The sequence below is a fragment of the Manis javanica genome, chromosome 7 (genome assembly GCF_040802235.1).
Source record: "Manis javanica isolate MJ-LG chromosome 7, MJ_LKY, whole genome shotgun sequence".
Classification (NCBI taxonomy): domain Eukaryota; kingdom Metazoa; phylum Chordata; class Mammalia; order Pholidota; family Manidae; genus Manis; species Manis javanica.
In genome coordinates this window covers 118,123,159-118,146,372 of record NC_133162.1, presented here as the reverse complement: position 1 = coordinate 118,146,372, position 23,214 = coordinate 118,123,159, and the positions used below count along the sequence as shown (strand labels likewise).

Below are 23,214 nucleotides of genomic sequence, written 5' to 3'. Positions count from 1 at the left end.
TGGGCTGAAAGGATGGAAACAAAACCTCACATATTTCTAATTATAGGCCAGAAAACAAACCAAATTTAAACCTAACCAAACATAATGGTGTTGAAGTTCAGCAACTGCCTGACTGTTCAAAGGAATCCTACACAATAAACATTAGACTCATCTCTTCATTCATTCAATAAGCATGTGTTCGTTGACCATTTACTGTGTACTATCTGTGCTGGGAGCTTATTTTGACAACTGGTTCCAAAGATAAACCCAGCCCCTGCCTTCATGGAGCCCAGTATCCAGCTGACTCTGAGAAAAGACTGCAGACCAACCTATTTCACTTGAAGTTATAATTAACATACTTTTTATTTCCTGGAATCCCAAATCCCCAAACCAGCAGCATTTCTTTAATCATTCATTCCAGAAACTGAACTCTAATGCTACTTCATTCAGGCCTGTGCTGTACATTCCATTCCCCTCAGTCCGGTTCCATCCCTCATTGGGATTTCCCCAAGCCTCAACACATCAGATCGCTAAGGACCGTGGAAGATGGAGGGAAAGGGGAACTTGCAATCACTGAATGCCTATTTCATGCCAGCCCTCTTGCTAAGTAAAAACTGAAGCATCTCATTTAATCTTCTCAACAGTTTACTAGCTGTGTGCTCTCAGGAATGGTACCAAATGGCTTTGAATCTAAGCCTCAATTTCATCCTCTGTACAAAGGCGAGATAACCTACCTAATAGAACTGCTGTGAGGGTTTTGATATGCCTAGCACATGCTTGGTCCTAAAACAAGTGCTAGTGATAACGACGATGCCGATGACTGCCTCACTAACATCAGAAGAAAGAAAATAGTAATTTGGACTTAAACCTAAACTCTTCCTGAGACGGCTGTAAAATGCCCCCTAACAGCAGCAACCCCGAAACAGATAGCCCATGTCCCAGGATGACTCTGGCTTGCAAAGATTAGGATTATTTTTGCTTTGCAGATGAGATTTTTTTTTACAAGGAGATGTTCCCTTTATAGATGAGTTTGGTTCTAGTTTGCTTGAACATGTGTTCAGAGGAAAGTATTTAACCTGAAGTTTAAGAAACCAGGAGAGATGGAGCAGACAGGATGATCACCATAATAGTCTATATTTTTCATAAGCAGATACTGTGGCTTACAGGTTATCCTGTGACTCTTAAGAAAAGTAAGTGCTATCCTACTGCAACCCATTGACCTAAGTATTTGACTTAGGGAAGTAATCTGAGAGGAGGTAGATGACTCAAATCCAGTTTAAAAGATATATTCGTTCTCCAACATTCCATTAGACACTGCTTGGGTGCCATGACTGTGTAATTCTATGTTCTCTTGAGGGAAATGCCTAGGGCTTAGTGAAGCTTAGGCAAACTCTCACAATTTCCCACAAAGAATGACCACTCCCATCTGCCCTCTCTCTCGGCATCTTAACCTATTTCTCAGGCAACACACTCCCAAGGAGGAAGAGAGGGGGAATGTTCTGGGCATCCATTTACAAGTGAGGCTACTGAAGCGCACAGAGAGCTGGTAACTTGTCTAAAGATCACAGAAGTGTTCATAATTGAAGGGAACAATGGCAGTAAGAATCCACATCTCCCAACCTGCTAGGCACTGATGACGCTCATTCACCAAGACCATGCTGGGAAACAGCACCCAAGGGAGCCGTGCTGAGAGGTGGGGCTGGGCCCTGAAGCCCAGTGACAACGACAGGAGGTGAGGGCTTGGGTAGCGGGAGAGGTGGGCAAGAAGGGAAGGGAGGGTTAACTAATTGCTGAGTTGGCCCTGCTGCCCATCTATTAACACCGATGCTAGGAAATCACATTGGGACCCTTTTGAAGGTGAGAGATGGCTGCCATCTCCCCTTTCTTCATATGTTCTATACCACCTACCCTCAGGACTGGTGTTAAGAGTTCTTTCTCCACCTTTATATTTGAATTACCCTGCATTCATCTGACTTTTTATGTGTTCTATCAGAAACTTTGCCATGGATCCCAAATATGGTAATTTAAGGTATTTATCACTCTTGAGGTATATACACTTGAAATCCTGTGAACCTTAGAGTTAGACTCAATTCTATGAGAAACAAAAGTAACACTCCCTTGAATTACCAGCAATCACACTGATAATAAGTTTGAGTGTTTTTTTTAAATGTCATACCTTTAATCAACATGTTCCTGCCCTTAATTTTAAAACATAATTATTCCTTGGCACTCAATAGATGATGCCTCAAGTTTACAAATCACCTGCTAGATGCAATTTAGCAATAGGCTACATGCCCTCTCTCTCTTTCCTCTCTGATACTTGGCCCTCACCACTCACATGCACGACCCAGCTCGGAGCATGAAGAAGAAAGACCACACCCACCTTTGTCCAAACATCAGCGTTGACTTGGTCTCAGCCTCATTGAAGACGGAGGGAGAACAGCAAATAACAATGGTGGTTCTACAGTTCCCACCCAGAGAATCCTGAAGGATCCGCGTCATCTTGCTGTCCCGATACGGCACGTGTGTTTTCTGTGTGGGAAGAGAAAAGTATCGGCTGTTACAGCCCATTCAAAGAAAAAACACAGAGGCAAGCAAGCTAGTGATGGGGACACTGGGCTTAGAAACACACGGGAAGGAAGAATCTGATGCCTGGCCTCTGGGCCTTGCCGAAGTCCAGAATGCCCATCCTGGGAGCAGGGTCATAGGAAAGGGGCATCACCTTTCACACATTTCAAAGGACTAGATCTCCCGGCAAGGAGGGGGACCACAGCCAGGATCCTCTCTGCCCCTTTCCAAACAAAAACAAATGAATCTCTGGAATGTGTGGCAAAGAGAGTGCAGAGACCCAAAAGGTGACTTCTCCTAATACCATTTAATAGAGGGGGAAAGAACACTTACTGTCCCTTCTGCCAAGGCAGAGATCACGTTTCCAAGAGCAGACAAAGACTTATTGATGTTTTTAGCTTCGTCAAGGACAGCTCCCTCGGCACCAGTTTTGCTGACCTATCAAGAGAGAAGAGAAAGCAGTGAGCCGCATGGGACAGCAAAAGCACAGGGCAGAAAATCCAACTCACGGGAGGGCAAAGGGGTGGGGGTAGGGGGCAAGGTACACCCTGGAACACAAGGAAAATAAAAGTGAGGGAGAATCATGTTGATAAAACCTTCCCTCGAGCCCGAGGCGGTGGATCTGTTCTCTCTGTTGTCATTTTCCTCTCAATTAGGTTTTAGGGGAACGGCTGAAATGCCTCCAGTGGCGGAGCTGCAGATGCTTCCCTGGGGGACATCCATCCAGGGAAACCAGGCTCCAGAAGGCCTGTCACTACGAAAAGCCCAGAACCCTGCAAGACTGAACCGCAGTCTCCACACTGGGGGGAGCCCAGGGGAAACCTAGAGACACACCACCGCCCGGGCCATTGGGGCCCTGTTAGGAAAGTGCCAAGTATGAGCTCCAACTTCAGGCCCAGGATGCGGGGATGGCCATCCGGACTCTCTGTTCCTTCCCTCCTTACTCCCCCAGTAAGGAAACAAGGAAAAATTATCCGAAAGGAAAAATACTTAGAGAGGCATGAAACATCAAGGGAATGAATGAATTTTACATTGTGGATTGTCTTTTTCCCTCTGCAGCCCGAAGGACCATGCAGAGGTCCTCCTCTGCTGTGTTATTACTGGTAATTTCATAATTACAGCATTTGCTGTAGGTAGAGAGCAGTTTACAGGTGCTAGGAAAAAAGGGACCTAACGTGATTCATAGCTCTGCTGACTGGACAAACGACACAATGTGAGCAGCTGCTCTCTGAAGGGAGAAAAGTGGGGAAATGATTATAAACTGCACCAAGGCGGATTTCAATTATATATAAAGGAGAAACTCCTAATGACAGAGATGAATGCATGTCCAGGGGGAGTTCTGCCCTATAGGATAGATTCTCCTCTCTGGGAACCCTGTTGGGGCTACCCCTGCTGACACATAGAAAAATATAGCCAATGGGTCACAATAGTAACAGTCTATTCACATGGTGTTGTTTAAGGTGCTTTCACATTTTGAGCATCTAAACTCCATGAAATAAGCAAGACAGATACAGGCATTTTCCTTTTTCAGACAAGGAAAGTTTGAGCTCCAGAGATGTCAAACTGCCAGACCAGGGGAAGAAGACCATTTAGAGGAGTCAGGGACTAAGCGTAGAGTTCAGTTCTACTACCTCACACTGACACATTCATGTGGACGTATCTGGGGCAAAGGAAAACAGACACGAGCAAAAGAAACATGGGCAGAACCACAGCTTAAAATGCCTCATAAATATCATAAGGAAAAACCACCAACACTTCGCAAAGGACAAGCCTCCACTCTGCCAGCGTAAAGCATTTTCAGCAGCATTTGGGGCCTAACATCTGATCTCCAGTGAAGGGAAAGAGCAGAAGCTCAGGAATAGCAAAGGGGCCACTGGGCTTTGTCCAACCCATACATCAGTGCAGCAGCCAAGCAGACCCTGGTTGCTAGATCTAAGCCTGGTTAGTCTAGAACTAAGCAGTGCCTCTCTGTCTTCCTGTTCTGGTGGGTGTCTGTTAATGGAAGTTACAAGCCCAACCAGTAAGTGTTGGATTTCCAACCAGATGATTATCTGCTCATGGCTTTACAAATGGGTAGCATTACTTACATGGATGTTAGTGGCCTACTTGGCGAACAGCAACTCAGTGGTGGGGTACAGTAAGTGGGGATCAATTACACAGTTTGGGAGACTGGTGGAGCCTCAGGGCTGGCCGGACAATGCCCTCAGTGGGGTGTGGCAGCAGGGGCCTGGGTGAGGACAGGAGGCAGGTGGGACATTCTGAAAGTCTATTTGGTCTAGAGTATGGCCTCAGCCAGGCACTGGTCAGGGAAGGATCAGGGCTTTTGGCTAAAACAATAGCTGTAGGCCTCATAGGCTGAAGTAGTGAGGCCGCCCACGTGAGGCCCCGACAGTCCATGCCTAGTGCAGAGAGAAGCAGGGATTCAGGGAGAAGCCCAGGTTCCAGATCTCCTATCAGCAAACAAACCTGCAGAGGCAGGTCTGCCACATTCGAACGGCAAAGCTTTTCCCTGGCCTCTCTGAGTCTGATACAACACGGCAATCTGTCCTTTCTCAGGAGGTCATGGCCTCCCACACCTGTGCAGCTGCCTTTGCCAGGCTAAGTCCATGCCAACACCTGCCTAACATCACCCCCAGAGCTTACTAGGCATAAGTCAGAGCTGGCATTCAAAGCACCTCCTGTGATGTGAACGAGGACTTCGGGACCAGAAAAGAAAGAGCAGGGAAAAGAAGGTTAAATTTAATAACCCTTTGGCACAGTATCAGAAACTTTAAAGGCTCTTTAAAGGCATAAGAATTATACTATTGCACACTGAAGCAAATAACAGGAGAAAATTATAGATAATACAAATAAAGAACCAATTACCTTTTCGCTCCCAGCCAAATCAACTAGATAAAGCTTCCCACTGAGTTTTTTTTCAGTCTCTACATTCTCTTGTTTAATATTAATCAGGAAAATACTGTGACTTCTAGAGCTGTGTTCATTCATGTCTGAAAAGGAAAATAGTTTACTGCTCTACAAAGGACACATTAATTTAGGTAGCAATCCTCTCATCTAAAAAGCACAACACATCATGCATAATAATAGCTCTATTTTTTAAGTTGGGCCAATTTAAAAAAGTATCTGAGACCACTGTTTTGTCTGAAAAACAATGCCCACTTTAGAAATGAAAGCTTTAAATATCTTCAAGTGACAAAGAAATTAACCCAAAAATCTCCTTCAATGGTCTAAGTTAACGGATTCTGGGGCTGTGCCTAGAGCCCCATCCTAGAACACCCACTCCAGCCTGATTCCATCCCTGAAGAGCTCACAGCTTCCTGCCCCACTTAAATCCCTCAGCACTTATCAATGTGATTTGTATCTGATGCATTCCATTTTCTTCATGTGTGTACACTTTGCCTTATCAGTAACACGCTTTCTTAAGGAAGGATTATGACTTTTTTAAGGAAGGATTAGGACATACACTTCTATAACCCATGCTAGGTTCAGAGAAGGTCTCAAAGCTTAAATATGCTTCATTAAAACTGAGCACTGGAAATAAAAATCTTTCTGGACCCTGGTCTTCGTTCACCAGACAGGCAGTGACCCTAGTGACTGCCTTATTCAACTCCCACTAGCAATCATTTCTTAAAACCATTTTACCAGATTATATGGAAGAAACCCTAAAGATTCCACATACAAAAATGTTAGAATTAATAAATGAATTCAGCAAAGCTGCAAAGCAGGATGTAAAAATCAGTGGTATTTCTATAATAATAAACAATTTGAAAAGGAAATCAAGAAAAGAATTCCATTTAAAATAGCAACAAAAAGAATAAGGTACTTAGGAGTGAACTTAACCAAGGAAGCAAATGACTTATACACTAAAAATGACAAAACATTGCTAAGAGAAAGTAAAGAAGCCACAAATAAATGGAAAGACATTCTTTGTTCATGGATTAGAAGACTTAATTTTGATAAGATGTCAACACTACCAATAGCAATCTAGATATTCATCACAGTCTCTATATCAATACCCCAATGATGTTTTTTTGCAGAAATAGAAAAATCTATCCTAAAATTCAAAAGGAATCTAGACCCTGAATAGCCAAAACACTCTTGAAAAAGAACAAAGTTGGAGTTCTCACACTTACTGATTTCAAAACTTATTATAAAGCTATGGTAATCAAAACAGTGTGGCATTGCATAAGGCAGACATACAGACTAATGGAATAGAATAGAGAGCCCAGAAATAAAACCTCACATAACATGGTCAAATAATTTTTGGCAAGAGTGTCAAGACCATGCAATGGGGAAAGGATAGTCTCCTCACCAAACTGAAAACTGGATAACCACATGCAAAAAAGTGAAGTTGGACTCTTACCTAAGGCCATATGCAAAAATTAACTCAAAAAGTATCAAAGACCTAAATGTAAAATCTAGAACTGTAAAACGTTAGAAAAAAACACGGAGGAAAAGCTTCATGACACTGGATTTGGCAGCGATTTCTTGGACATGGCACCAAACACAGTCAATGAAAAAAAAATACATAAATTGGACTTCCCCAAAATTAAAAAACTTTGATGCGTGAAAGGGCAGTAAAAAGAGAATGCCAAAGCAACCCACAGAATAAGAGAAAATATGTGCAAATCATGTTTCTGACCAGGGATTGATTAAGAACACCTACACATCAATTCCAATAGCAATAACAACAAAAAACCCAAATAAAAAAATGAGCAAAAGACTTGAATAAACATGTCTCCAAAGAAGATATACAAGTTACCAATAAGCATGTGAAAAAAATGCTCAACATTACTAATCATCAAGAAAATGCAAATCAAAACCACAGTGAGGTACCACTATGATGGCGATTTAAAAAAAACAAACAGAAAATAAGAAGCATTGGCAAGGACAGAGAGAACATGGAACTCTAGTGCACCATTTGTGAGAATATAAAATGATGCAGCTTGATAAGGAAAACAGTATGTCAGTTCCTTAAAAATTGTAAGTAGAATTACCATCTGATCCACTGCTGGGTATACACCCAAAGGAAAGGAAAGCAGGAAATCAAACAGGTATTTATATATCTATGTTCACAGCTGATGATTCACATTGCCAGAAGGTTGAAGCAACACAAGTGTCTATGTGTCTATCTCTGGATGAATGGATAAACAAAATGTGACACACCCAATGAATATTATTCAGCCTTAAAAAGAAAGGAAGTTCTGACACATGTCACAATATGGATGAACCTCAAAGACATTTTGCTAAGTGAAACAAGTCACAAAGGGACTATCATCCCACTTAGATGAGGTACCTAAAGTTGTCAAATTGAGATAAAAAGTAGAATGGTAGTTACCAGGATTTGGGAGGTGGAAGTATGGGAGCATGGATTCACTTTGGGATGATTTTTTAAATTATGGTAATAGATAGTGCTGATGGCCGCACAACACTGCAGATATACTTAAAGCTACTGAACTGTACACACTTAAAAATGGTTAAAATGGTAAATGTCACATTATGTCTGTTTTACCATAATAATTTTAAAAACCACCTTACTGAGTGATAAGAAATATAGTGATGTTCTGGACCAATAGTTTGGAAACAAGGAGCTGAGATGGCTTGTCCAATATGCCATGAATAATTCATGACTAACAATATGTCTAAGAAACCCAGTAAATGACTTCTTTATAAATGAAAGATGTTATTACTTACTACAAGACTCTCAGGCCCAAGTATTTGTACAAGCAGAAGGAAGTGGAGTTTAACCTACACTGTACACAGGTCTAGCCTCACCTATGAAATCTGCCACATCTACGAACACCATCTGATAGGTCTGTTGGAGTAAAATAAAAGTTGAGAATTACAGTTCTGAATTACAGAACCATAGAGCTTTGGGTAGAAGGGACTTAAAGAGACGAGACCAGTCAACCAACCAAGGCTTGAGAATCTTCCACACCCACTACTAGGCTTTCACTGGGGGCAGCTAGGTCAAAACCTGCCTCCCTGCAGCTTCAACAGTCCTGGGTGGTCTATCCATTCAGGCCAAATAAAGCAAACTGACTTTCTTTCTTGATGTCAACATCTTGAACGTGTTAAAAAATATGGCACTGTCCACACGGTTCTCCCCAGAATTTTTTTTCTCTCTTCCATCTAGAAATCTCTAGTTCTTTCAGCTCCTCTTCGTATCAACTCACTGTCATCTGTCCCCATGGCTCTGAGTAAGAGAGACGGCCCCCATTTTTTCACAGAACCTGCCACTTTCACATATGACCTGCTTCTCTGGGATGAGTGCACATGCCGGGGAGGGAACGGCAAGGTGGACATGCTGACCCGAATGTGTTTGTTATTAACACAGCACCAAAAAGTTTCTAGGAAAGCTCCCACCCTGCTTTCTGAGTTCCTCATTGCTTTTCTTTTCCTTTTTTTAACACAAGGCAGAAAACTAACATGATTTCTTTCCTGTGGATGACAAACAAATATAATTTGTGGGTCTGGATTTTTGTTGTTGTTGTTTACCTGAACAATAACACGGTCAAAATAAATAAACTTAGAAGCTTACTTTCCCCTGCTCTGCTTGGTTGTTTACCCATGTTCAGACTTAGGATGTTATCAGGGTCCAGTAAGTCTCACCAAGTATTTCCAAGGGTTTCCTGGACAGCAGAAGGCACTGTTTCCCAAGACCTGCCCAGACACATTCGTACTGCACATAGCCCTGTGTTTGTGTCCAAGCCACAGTTTTCCAGCCACCTTCCCTTGTGTTACTCCATTTGGACCTCACCACCCACCCCTCTTGGGGTGCAGGTACACATCTGTCACCTAAATTGCAGGGGAGGAAACACCACATCATGCTTACTTGTCACAGCCACATGTCGGTTTGCTTTGCCTTCGTCTATCACATCCATGACTTCCTCAGGGCTTGACACAAACCGCTCGGTGCATCCCTAAAAAAAGAGTCAGTTCAAGTTCACCATTAAAAAACTGAAAAGCAACAATATTTTGAAACAGCTAAACCTTTCCCCATTTCTCTCCAGAGATGCAGATCCAGAGAAAAGTTGCAATGTCCATTCAACAACTTTTCCTTCTTGTCTATGACTTAAATTCTACATCTGCACAAACCCTAGGAAACGCAGAAATAAGTCGTAGAAGAAATGCCAGATCTTCCTACTAGATTTTTAAGTACCTCTTCTTACTCAACAGCAGTGAAGACAGAAAATAAAGAAGAAAACCAATGAGAGAAGAAGAAATGGACAAAATTCTGCTTTAACTTTCATTCTAGCCGCCAAATTTAATTAGACATTTTGAAGTCCTAGATGTAATACTATGATCAGCTTCCCCTAAATGCAAATTATAAATGTTTGTAAAAGCCTCCTAAATGTGAATAGTATTTCTTTACTTCTCCAATTCTTACGTCATGTGATTAGACATTTGTGATACATTTACAGAGAAAGATATGACTGAAGAAATTAAATGTCTATTTTAAAGAGAGGAATACTAAATACATGATTTAATGACATAAGGAAATGATTAATTAGCTATGTGTGCTTTGTAGGTAGTATTCCAGGCATCTTATGTAATAATTATGGTGACGGGAGAGAAATCAATTGCATCATCAATCAAGTCTTCCTCATACCTTTACATACGGGACTCTGTTTTTATCTTCATGAACAGCCAAGTTTGTCTTGGATACTACAGAGATAATAAGGATGACATGCAAAGAAGAAGAGAAAAGTTAAAGATCCTGTATTGGAAGAAAAATAGAAATTGTTATAGAAGATAGGCAAATCTAATCTCTTTGCAATATGCAAACTTAAGCCTTAGCTGAGAAAAAGCAGATAGTGTGAAGGCACTAGAACATCTCTCTAAATTGTCGCTAATTCCTTAAGCAGAAGTGCTGTAAAGCATTTCAGTCTCCCTGGACTTTAGTTAAAGAACAAATAAAGAACAAGTATTCAGGTTACTCACCATCGAGTAAGTCCCTGATTTTGTCCAAGTAGATCTCAAAATAGGAAACCTGGTTAAAAGCAAAACAGAGTTTGAAACAGAAATGCCACACTGTGTTTCAAAAATATCACCATCACAACTTAATAAAGCTTTTGTTTTGCATGGTTAAGAATAGCAAGAAGAGGGGTACAAAGAGAAAATTCCAAGTCCTAGCGTGCCGAGCTCTAGCTGCCCAGCCTGGATTTTGCTCCCCACTTCATCAGCTTGCCCTGCAAGTCCTGGCTCAATGCGGGACCCTCTCTGTTCCCACATTACAGCTCCCTATCATCTCAGTGCAGGTGTTATTTACATCGCGTGCTGGACAGCCCCTTACATGGAGACTCTAGCTTTTACCTTAGCAAACTTCTAGGTTTAACTTTCATTAGACAACAGCTGGAATAGAAAACATCCTTTGCAAGTATCACAAAAAACCACTAGGCCTCATCTTAGGCATAATGTGGACAGCCTCATCAGACCAGGTCCAACATTCACATGAGGGACGTGCAGATGGAGACAAGGGCAGTGTGTTTGGGGCTACAAGAGCTCAAGGGTGACAGGCAGGGAGCTGCTGATGGTGGCCAGCTTTGGGGAGTCCAGGAAGGATCTGAACAGAATGTGATTTAATGAGAGGCAGATTAGACTGTGACAGGGAACAGCAGCCTTCCAATCAATTCTCAAACCGCAGCCCCAGCACTGCCTACATCAGCACCACCCGTACGCTTGTTTTACTTGGAGAGCCATGAACCCTCTTGCAGTCTTCTGAATGAGAATCTCCAAGAACACAACCCAGGAATCTGCTCCTCAACCCCCTAGGTGATTCTTTCACCGGCTGACCTGAAAACAATCTTTATTGGATATGTGGTCTTGGGTTTTCATTCACATGTAACCAAGATTTTTCCATCTGTCCAATGAAGACGTTGGACTTGATGACATTTTTTCATCTGCAATTTTGACAGATGAGGTCAGTGATAAGGAAGTCCGACAGAGCTTTCAAGCAGGCCCTGGATGTTAGGAAGACCAGCAATTTGGAGAGGATGCCCAGTTAGACTGCCTGTAGACTGCTGAACTTTGCCTTCACCTGCCTCTGCTTCCCAGATCAACTTTTTGTTCCCTCATGCTCATGGGATTTTTTTTTTTTTTCAAAACAAAATTGCAGTTGAAAAAATATTTGTAAATTCAGACTGTGACTCCACAGGTGAAAGCTCCCCCCCACATCCCAGCTCTGTACCAGTCTTGCTTCTGGCTGTGGGAAGTGAAAACTCCCCAGCCCATCACTGGTTCTAACCCAGTTCAGCCCAGCCTTGTTATCGTTTGTCTCCATCTCAGCCTGGAACCTCCGAACTTGCCAGTTTCTCTGAGATACGGAGTCCCGGCTTTGAACCCTGGGATCTCTAGCTGGGCATCCTCTCCAAGTTGCTGGTCTTCCTAACATCCAGGGCCTGCTTGAAAGCTCTGTCGGACTTCCTTATCACTGACCTCATCTGTCATAGACCCACCTGCCACACCTTCACAAGACCCACTGCTCTGAAACCTCCCCCTGGGACTGGAATCCTAGGGTCTGTTTGGGCCCTAGTCTCAGACATCTCTAACCCAGCACCCCGGCAGCGTAGTCAACCCTGACACCAACCCATTCTGTGTATTTCAAAATCATCCTGTTTTCATTAAGATTTTTCTGTTATCTTTGAGATCAACATGTGTCCTTATTTTCCTTATTTCCACAGATTACAGAGAAAAATTAATTAGACCTAAAAAGCAGTCATGACTCCATATTAGCAAATCTGGTGATTAGAATCTTGTTCATACATCATATGAGTAGAGAATTCAGATTTATTAATTTCTTTTTACCACAGCAGACACTGGCTGTTTTTGAGGCAGGGAGAGAGTAGGGTGCGGGGGTGATTTTATTATTTTTGTCACTTCTAATACTCTGTGAGACCAGGTGGACGAAAATAAATAATGTTTGGCATTAAGAAACAGCATGTTTAGAAATAATGTTGACACCTCTGTGATCTCACTTTAAGGAACAGATTTTCAGTACTGCCTAATCAAGCCTTCTTTTCTTGATTAAGTCTGTCATTACTCAGTTCAAGGCACAGATTAGTCAATAGCTAACTTGCCCCTTACAACTGTTATTTATGACGTAAGTGCGCATGACTACGTATGTGGAACAGGAACCTGGAATGTACGAGTCAGCGCTAGAGACTCGGATGCTGCTCCTCCTCCCCTGGCCCTTCATGCGGGAACTGTTTTTATCTTAACAAGATTCTAATAGGAGACCCTATTTGGAGGGCAGTAATTGGTTTAACATCTTACTCCAGGATTATCCCATAAGAACCCTAGAGTAGTGCAAGGTATTTAGATGCAAACACCCCTACAGATGCACTAAGCCCCTAAATCTTGATCCCATCAAAGCAACAAGCTTCTGTATCCTGCGATATAAAGAAGCCTGGCCAGGAGGAGAAGCTGGCTTTAGGCAACACAGAAAGCTGAAAAGATATCAGCCAGAATGCAATTCAGAATTAGGCAGCAGTTATTGCCTTGTTTTTATATAATTTAGGAAAGTAAACAGCAGAAATAGGTAAGGGTGGAGTTTAATGTAACAGACAAGGTACTGCATGTGGGGTTGATCAGATCAAGTTTAATCTCAGCTCTGTCAGTAACTTGGTATGTGGCTTTGGCCATCTTGCTCTATGGGCTTAAACTTCAGTTTCCTTATCTCTAAAATGATGGGCCTAGGATACAAAGGTGTGCCTGTAAGGGTGATTAGCCTCTTGTCTGGGGGCTGATCTGCTCAGATCCAAGTCAGAACTGCCCCCCCTCCTCCCCACACCCTGTCAACCCTGTCCCCAGTCACCATGGAGGGGACCCAGCCAGCCACATGCATCCTGGACACAGCTTATCAGAGCAGGGCCAATCTACACGTACTGCAGGCTGGGCCAATGGGCCTCTTCCCTGGGGAATTAGGAATGGGAACTAAGGCAATGTCGAGCAGAAGCTGCCATGCTGGCCTCTCCCCCACACACAAAAAAAGGAAAAATGTCCAGATCAAGAGAAAGCTAGAGAGCAGAAATGCAGGGATTATAAAGAGGATGGAGTTTCTTTTGAGGGTGGTCAATTAGACAGAGATCATAGCTATATGATTCTGGAAGTAGATAAAAAACTATCAAATCATACACTTTAACAAGGTGAATTTTATGGTATGTGAATTTTTTTTCAATTTTTTTTTTAAGTTAAAAAGGAAAAGGAAAAGCAGGGCCTGAATTTCTTGCTTCTCCACAACCCGGCCCCTGCCCTTGCCTGCTGTCAGGTTCTGCATCTTAGAACAACTTCCTCTATTTGCTTAAACAAGTGGCTGTCAGTGACTGCGACAGACGGCTTCCAATGAATACACCCTGACACCGAATGTTATAAATAAACAGCTATAGTTGAGAAAGTAGAAATCTCTCTTTCAATTCAAATTTAAACTAGAACATAGTTTCTGGTTTTTAAAAAAAGACAAGGAGGAGGAAAATCCCCTGCTCCAATACTTGTCAGAGTGTGCTCCTCAAACACCCGTCTGTCATATGCCAAGGGGGAAGCATGTCTATCAAATAAACTGGGAAATGTATTATACCACATGCCCCCTGTGTAGGACTGCATCACACAATAGCGTAGTTACACTTGTGTTAGATTTAACATTGCTCAACAGAGCCTTTCCCAGCTTATCTGAGCACATAAGGCTTTTCCCTGGTAGCTCATCTATTAGTATTACAAGGGGCTGTGCTCCATGGCGCACACGTTGGGAAATGGCTATATTGTAACCCAGTCATAGTCACATGCCAATCATGTCTACAGAAAAGCAAAGTGTAAAGGGTAAAAATGCAAACAACTGTTAATATGATGCCATCCTCAAGAGGGCTTTTACTTTATCTCAATATTTCCTCAGTATTAGCCTGAGTCATTAAATAATAAATATGGCTCAGCTTACCACACAAACATCATTTAAAATAGGTAAAAATCATCTTTTATGTGTATATAAAAAGATGAAAGCTAAGAAATATCATTTTGCACCCAGTTTCCTCTCTTGACACTCAATCATTAGCACCTACCTTGATGTGAAACTCCAGGTTCTCGTCCATGGAATAGATGTGGTCAAAGATGTCGTGCGCGATCCTTGGGATGATTCCCATGAGCTGAGGGTCATGGAGCTTCCCCTAGTGGGTGAAAAACACAGACACGCTGGGGCAGCATGGGAGAGAGAAGGGATCTTTTCACTCGAGGGGAGGCCTTGTTCTGCCAGGTTCTGAAGCTCCATGATACCCCCTCCTGCTGTCATCCGGGGCAGTGGATCAGTGTGTGCATGGGGGGCAGTGTGGGAGCTAAGAAGCGCTGGGGCAGCATGGGAGAGAGAAGGGATCTTTTCACTCGAGGGGAGGCCTTGTTCTGCCAGGTTCTGAAGCTCCACGATACCCCCTCCTGCTGTCATCCGGGGCAGTGGATCAGTGTGTGCATGGGGGGCAGTGTGGGAGGGAAGGGGGCTGAGGACTGACTTTAAATGGGTGACTATAACCTAGAGTCAGAAAACTGACCAGGACTTCCAAGTCCATTCAACAGATCTGATTCAATGGAATTCCCTTGAGAGCTGATAGACACAGTTTCGTTAATGCCATCATTGCTTTAAAATGTCCAAGAATGTTATTCTGGATATACTTCAGTACCGCTATACAAACCAACCAAGAAAACCTGTTTTATCCATTTCTTTAAAAAATCTCTAATACCCAGCCCAAATTGTTCCAAATAATTTTTGACTTTTTCTAATACTTAAATCCACTTGTAAGATAGTCTGTGCTTCTTTTTCTCCCTTTCTTCCCCTTCTATTCATTTTACCTAATGGATAGAGGAATAGGTGGATTTTTCTGTTACTTGGACTATTACTAAATCCATTTGTAAGATCCAGAATTTGCCACCTCTGAAGACTTTCAAGCAGATATGCCAAAGGATCTGAAAGCAATTCCTAAAGAAGCGTTCTAGAAGTATGTAAAGCAACAGCCCTAGCAAGGGGCGAGACACACACCTCAGAGAGCCTTCTCTACACCTACACTCAGAGGAACACACGTTCTCTGCTAGAGAACCCACCAGTGCACACACACAGGCTGCGGGTCTGAAGTGGCCATGGGCAACTGTTTGCCAATAAGTTTTCAGACCTTTAGGGAGATATAAAACTCTAGGAAGCAATGGAACTGGAAGAAAAGCATAAAAGTGTGTTTGCTCTTTTCTCTTGCAGTGATGCCCAACACGTTGACAATTCTGACTCAGATCCTTGTTCGAACCCACCCAGCATCTGGGAGGCCTGCCTTGCTTTCCTCAGTCGCAACCTCCCCTTCCTTCGGCTGACCACATAGCACCTCTCTGGCAGGCTGACTTTCAAGTCAACATTTGAATTAGAAGTCACTCCAGGCCACTTGAGATTCCTCCTTCGCCTACCTGATTCCTGACCTTCCACTCTACTAAGAGCAAGAGAAAAGCTGAATTCAGATACATCTGGCTTCCAGCAAAGCTCTCTTACCTGGGAAAATAGGTACTTCCCTGGAGTGCCCTCAGCTCTTGAGAACCCTAAATCATTTGGTGTGTTTATGTTGCTTTTTAGTTTGTATGTTCCCTAAAGGCAAGGATGGCCAGTGCATATGTATTTCCTCCCTGCTTATGCACTTGGTAGAGTATCCACTGCATAGAATTACTGTAGAATTTAAATTAACAGCATATGTAATGTGCTTAGTAACAATAAATGAAAGCTTTATATTATTCAGCTCATAGGAGGTTCTTATTAAGCAGTTGTTGGGGTTATTTGACCTGAAGAGTCTGGAAACACATTTCTACCCCAGACAATTAATGCACACCTTATGAAAACAGCCCCAAATGACTGAGACCAGGAGCATCAAATGTTGGGAGCTTAATCTCATAGGCCGTCATAAACATGCAGTAAAGTAAATATTGGACCCCATGTGTTCTGGACTGTGAAAATTGCTGGGAGCAATGATACCTATAGTAAAAATACAGATCTGCCCAGTCAAATGTTGTGACACCGCTGGGCTGACCCAGAGAGTCTGAAGAATGTCCCCTACCCACTCCCTGCTGAATAATTTATCATCATCTTTTAGCTTCTCCACAGCCAAAGCAGATGGATTGATAATCCACAAATCATTTCTAGGTGACTCAAATCTGATTGCCTAGCTGCTTTCCCTTCCAACAGACCTATCCTCTAATTGATCCCTGCCTCTACAAGTACTGACATTGCTTTGCCTCGTCAGGGTAAGAGCCGAGGGAGAAGCAGGCGGGTGAGTCTGGGATACTCCCTATTTTGTTTCCACCCAAAAATCACAAGAGAGAGAAGCACATGCTCATTGGAGAAGGCATAATAATGCCCCCACCCCAGTGGCAGAAGTGATACCCAAATCTACCACAGGTTTAGAGCCTGGGATGCTCGATCTAGCTCATGATGGTCAGGGCCTTTATGCTCAGGAAGCCAGGCTTGCCAAAACAATCCATGTGTGTGTGTGTGTGTGTGTGTGTGTGTGTGTTATACATGATGTGTGGATGTGTGTGTGGTGTGGATGTGTGTGGGATGTTGACTAGGTGTATATGTATATGGTATACATGTGTGTGTGTGAGTGGTGTGTGGGGTGTCAAAGGGGTACTGTGGGTATGTGGTATACATGCATGTGTGTGAGTGGTGTGGAGGGTGTGGATGGTGTGTGCGGGCGTGTGTTTATAGTGTGTATGTGTGGTGTATGTGGTGTGTGGGAATGAGTGGAGCTGCACTGACATGTGTGGTTGTGTGCATATGGGAAGAGAGGCATTCCATAAAGGTCCTCACTGCTTCTACACTGAATGAAATATACATGTACACACTGTAAATAGTCACCTCAGGCAATGAAAGGTGTAAAGAAGCAGAGAGCTATAGAAATTTAGAGAAGTCCCTTCTAGCTGCACTGAGAAGGGATGGCTTCCTTGAGGGACACCTAATCTTGCGGGAAGGGTAAGGTTAAGGATGAGCAAAGAGGAGTAGGCAGAAAAGCTGAGCTGGGAGTGACATGACAGAGGTATGGCAACTGAAAAAGAATGTGCGCATTGACTGAACAGTGACAAGCTCAGCTGGCTAGAGATCAGGGATGGGCTTGGGCAGCAAGGGCTGTGCCACCCCATCACCTTGTTTCTCCCGGAGAGCGAAAAGGAACATTTTCAGACTTGTGTCCTGTATAGTCCACTTCAAAAACTCTTCCTGCTTCTGAATGTGGCCTTCTTGGGGCACGTGTGAAAGAAGAAGCCAGACACAGGCCACTGGACGCAGAACAAGACTCTCTTTGTTCCAGCCCCAGTCACTCCTCAGCCTCCCAAGCGGGGCTGAGTTTCCTGAAACACTTAAGATGGGAAAGCAGGCAGCCCGTCAGCTCCCCCAAGCACCCAGGCACTCAGACAGGCTCGTTAAAAATCACTTGGCAGCCTCAGCTCCGCAGCAGGGCAGCCCCCACCCTGTGCGATGGCCTCCAGGTGTCCCTTTGGACGGAAGGGGAAACACAGGGTGTCTCCATCCACCTCAACCAGTGAGCTGAAGAGCACCCCAGAGGGTCTTCCCAGTATCATAGGCTGAGTGGAGGCCCAGCCCTCGCCCCTGGGCAGCTGGCCCTGTGAGCATGGGCCGCACACGGTGGGGCCCTGGCGCCCCGGGGTTCTGCCAAGTTTAGCACCAACATTAAGTGTTTCATATTTCTACTGAAAATCCTCCTTCAGTGCTCCATCTTCAGAAGCTAATCTTTCCAATTTTATGTAGGCTTATCTGTTTGTTCCTCTCAATAGAAGGTAATGGAATCACCACTGGATGTCAGTCCAAAAATGGGGGGATTAAAATGAAAACCAGCTTTAAAATGTGATGGCTCTGTCCATTCAGGGCGTTAGCGTCCCCTTCCAAAAGCCTTTGAAAGATTACAATGTGTAATTCCAAAGACGTAAAATCCTTTCAGACGGTGCAAGCCCTGCGGGGTTTTCTAAACGTGATTGCATTCCAGGGTCCTGGATTTCTCCGTCTCCTACAGTTTCTACCTATAAGCAGCCTGGGGCTCCTCCTTTCCTCCATCCTCCTTTAAAATAACCCCTACCTTTTCTCCAATCTATAATCATCCCACAGAAAGAACCAGAATGGGGAGGGGCTGGGAAAGAACTCACACCCACCCACTCTTTCTTTTCCTCCCCTGGGCTTAAGTATGTGATTTTTCAAAAGTCACAATAAAGAAAGCAACTCATTACAATCAACCTTTTAAAACTGACAAAGATGAAAAGGTGACAGAATTCAGGCAACTGTGAGAGTGACTCGCAGAGTCCAGCTTCCCTTAGGGCCCCATGAGGCCCTCCAGGCCCACAGCCCTGCTGCAGGCGTCATGGTGCTACACTGTGAGGCACAGAGGCTTCAGGATGCTTACTTGATGAAATGTCCCCAATTTTCTGTTTTAAATAGTGGGCATACCTCCTTGCCATCTCGTTACAGCCGCCTATTCCCCACATATATACAATTTTACTCTGGGGAGAGGGCTCTCTCCTTTGATGGTTTACAATTTCCATTTCTGACATTTAGCACATATCTTATATTCCCAAAGATGAATTAATCCTAAAGCTAAAAAGGTTGCTCTTGTAAGAATTCCCAAAGACTTAGAATTAAATATTGCAATTTTTTGTTTTGCTTATTGTTCATTAATTTTTCCCAAAAACCTAGAAATGGATTGATACCCCCATGAGATGCTCTCTCTCTCCCCTATGCCTTACAGCCAATGAAGGAATTTTTGTCCATGGCTATTGGAGGGTGTGAGGCTTAGGAAACATTTAGCTGCAGCTTTTCTAGAGTCTAGAAGGTTACAGATCTGGGGTCCGGTAAGAGAGGCTGGCAAGGGGCCTGAGCAGGAGCGTGGGGACACCTGAGCTACACTGGCAAGGTGCCCTGCAGCAGAATGTGAGATGCGGAGACGAGGGGCCGACGAGGCTCGGGTGTCAGGGAATAGTCCCGCTCCAACCATAAGAGGTGGCACATCACCACATGCCTCCTTTAACATGTGCAGTCTCTGAGCCACTTTGTCTCCCGTAAACTGAGTGAAAGTGAGTCAACCCAACAGACACGAGATGCCCCAGAGCCAGACCCACGTTTGAAATCGGTGTTAGCAGAACATCAGAGCCCTAGGGTTTTAGCCTCGTGCCTTGGAAATCTCTTCAGTGGGAATGATTCATAAGCTAACCCGACAGGGCAGTCGCCATCTCAGGGACATTCCCAGGAGGATACTGTAAATGAAAAGCCTGAACTTGAAGGATTAAGGATTCATCTTACCCTGCTGCTGGTAAGCTGAATTCCCCAAGCTTCCTCTGTACAGTTCTTCTCATGACCACTCTTACACCTCTCCTCACCTATCAGTGGGCCCAGCTGTTAGAAGAATTATCCAGCCCTGAAGTCCTCATAGGAGTCCCCAGCAATAAGCCAGGGAAGAATTAAACAGGCCAATTGTGTCTACAGATGTGCCTTGTCAGGAAGACAGCCTGCAGCCAGAGCTCCATGGTCAACAATATGAGCGGGGGTCACACCTTCAAGTGCCCACAGGGCTCAGGTGCGTGGGTTAATGAGGGAGGGTGCTGGCTCTAGGTCACATGCACTCACGGTGTGTGCGGACTGAACTAGGGGCAGATGGGAGAGCCCGGCCCCACGCACACAGTTCAGCCAGGGCCGCCGCGAGAATATCATTTGAACAAATACTTTATTGAACCCCTCCTAGATGACAGCCACTGTTCTACACACTAGAAATGTGACTAAAAAGATGAACAAGACAATGAGGGCTCCATTCCACTGAAGCTTGCACTTTATACGATGGTGGAACGTCACCCAGTGTTGTTACCTCTTCAGAATTTTCAACCAAAGTTGGAAATTTAGAATTGCATGAAAGCATTCCATTTTAAACACTGCCTTCAATAAAACAAACAAACATAACAAACCACGATGCAAACCACAAAAACATGTCTATGGGCTGAATTTGGTCTACAGACTGACTTCTTTAAATCCTGACCTTCAGTTTCTATTTATTCTGAGGAGACTCACCTCCCCAGAGGGCTTCTTTAGGTAAGTGATCTTCCTAACAGACTTTCTCAGTTAGATTAGGGCTGCACTCCGTAAGGATGTTCACACCACTGTTTACCTTATTGATGCGTTACTTTTTAAAAGAATTTATTGTTGTATTTTGACAGAGCTATCAAGAAAGGATATTTTTTAAATACTGATTTCCTGAGATTTTAGTGCTCACTGCTATTTTAAAACTCCTCAAAGATACAATAAACTGGGTAAACTATCATCGACTTAACCATCTCTATTGCCTAGTGGAAGAGCCAAATGCAGCCCAGATTTTCCCAGAAGCACCAGTTTGTTCAGTGGTCTCAGAGATTGACATCATAGCACGCCACAACCTTACCTCCATGGTGTGCGTTTTTCCCGATGAAGTCTGTCCATAGGCAAAAATCGTCCCATTATAACCTTCAAGGACATCTGCAAGCAAGAAAAAAACATTAAAATCACCACTTCGGTCATATGCTAGTGTTGGTTGCATATTTTAAAATTACATTTTCCAAATGGCCCATCCCATTTTTCAGACAAATAGTATTTTTCAACTCCATTTGCATTTCAAGTAGAATTGTGAGATAAAAGCAGAAATGAGGGCCTCCACTGCTCCACAAATAAAAAGAAATGGACTCACATCCCTTTATTATTATAGATATTATATTATAGATATATATATTATAAGATATATAATATATATAATAGATTAATAAAGGAGGAGTCACTTTCTCTCAGGAACATCAAAATTAAGACAGACACCAAGCAAGTACACTTTCTTCTTAGTAGAGAGACACTCAAGGTTTTTTTTCTTTAAGTCGATCTCTTGAGATCAGTCAGGGGTTTAAAAACAAAAAATTACCAATGCCCTGAGTGTCTGCAGTGAGATATGAAATTTCCTTCCTGAGGGTCTGACTTGGGTCAGTTTAAAACCTGGCCCAGCGAGGTCCTTGGGGAGGATTCTCACAAAGGCCTGCCCGAGCCTCTTCAGATCAGGGCTAGCCCACTGCTGAGGGGTCAGGGACTGGGCCCGGCGTGTACACTGAGCCACACAGTGACCATCAGCCGGACTGTCGGACTGTACTCAGCCAGTAACTGCCAGGGCCCCGACTCAAAGTGAACACTGCAGCTTTTTCTCAGTGACTAGGCAAGCAAGCCGGGCCGAGCCGGCAGAACCAGGAATTTCTTTTAATTACGCCAGGAGCACTCTGTGCAAACCCACACACGCTGCGGGCAGCTTCCACGTGCTGCGGGCGGCTTCCATCTCACCCACAGAGGCTGGAGGCTGCGTTTGCTGAAAATGATCTGCAGGAACTCTTTCAGAGCAGCAGAAGTGATTAAAATAGGTTTAGTGCTCGTTTCCTTCAATCCTCCTCCATCCACATAAACATCGCCAAAAGGGGAATGATGCATAATTAATATCCCTGGCCCTCCATCTTTACAGGAGAGGAGGAAGTCTTCATTCCTGAAGGGATGGTGGGAACAAGCGGGCAGGGAACCCCATACAGAGGTGTCCTCCTCAGGGCCACATACCCCAAAAGCAAGCCAGGCACTTAGCTCCATCTTTTGCAGGACCTGATTAGGGTGTTTATTTGGTCTCTCTGAATTTTATGATAAATTTTGTTGTTTTTCTGGGGTTTCTAACATTTTTTAAATATACATTTTACCGATCTGAGGTTCCCAGAGTGTGAACTGGGATCAGAAAAGAAAGCAGGATTTTCCTTTAGGAAGCTAAAAAAGGAAAAATTATGTGGCAGGATTGTTTTCTTTTCTAGCCCTAGCAGCCCTGAAGAGTTTGTGTCAAGCTATACGTGAGAGAATGTTCACACATATCTGATTCCCGGTCATGGTTTCCCTGGTAACAGGAGAAGCAAAAACTTGAAGACTACAGTGAAAGGGTTGGAGGTTCAAGCTTGTTTTCACAAAAATGTCAACTTGTTCAGAGAAAAAATCCCTCAGGCCTGATAACGGTGGCTGGAGGGGAGCACCTCTGCACGACCACAGAAGGGATGTGATCTGCGGGACGCGAGGAAAGAGGTTCCCACCTTTTGGTTTTACTTTTAAGTTCTAGACAACTGGAATGCAACCCACCATCACAGCACTAAAGCTTCTTTTTATTAGAAATTAAACATCTTCCCCCAAATGGAAAGGGCTCCCTTACCTTAAGCCCACGGAGGAAGCACTCTGGGACGCTTGGCCCCGGTGTTAGAACAGGGAAGGAGGCCAAGGCCCAGGGTCAGCTCCCTCTGCTCCTCGTATCAGGCCTCCAGCCGCCCTCCAAGTGCCACGCATGCAGGACGTGGCTCTGAGCAGCCTGCCACACCCTAAAGGAGACTCAGCTCAGAGCCCAGCACATGCTCCTTCCTCTGCCGGGAGGCAAAGGGGCCAGGGCATCCGAATTAGGCCCCCTGAGACACCCCACACGCAGTCCACCCCTCAGAATCTACCTGTGCTAAGTGGGGTGCACATCCGACTAACTCCTAGTCGTCGTTGCTCACCAGACTCCGGGGGTTAAGGACTGGGACACACACACACGTGAAAACCAGAGCCCATCGGCGTGGCACTTGGCACTTGCTGTAGACCAGGGAGCT

General features: G+C 44.0%; 1 protein-coding gene across 1 annotated transcript in view; it reads right to left on the bottom strand.

The window, feature by feature from the left end:
• KIF5C (kinesin family member 5C) overlaps window positions 1-23,214 on the bottom strand; it is a 145,983-nt gene that overhangs the window by 71,625 nt on the left and 51,144 nt on the right. The window contains exons 3-10 of the mRNA XM_073241412.1: window positions 20,982-21,055; window positions 14,598-14,702; window positions 10,492-10,540; window positions 10,160-10,215; window positions 9,383-9,470; window positions 5,413-5,537; window positions 2,881-2,985; window positions 2,363-2,511 (exon numbers count right to left, since the gene is read on the bottom strand). Coding sequence (XP_073097513.1) covers window positions 2,363-2,511; window positions 2,881-2,985; window positions 5,413-5,537; window positions 9,383-9,470; window positions 10,160-10,215; window positions 10,492-10,540; window positions 14,598-14,702; window positions 20,982-21,055 — 751 coding nt within the window. The remainder of the gene's footprint in view (window positions 1-2,362; window positions 2,512-2,880; window positions 2,986-5,412; window positions 5,538-9,382; window positions 9,471-10,159; window positions 10,216-10,491; window positions 10,541-14,597; window positions 14,703-20,981; window positions 21,056-23,214) is intronic.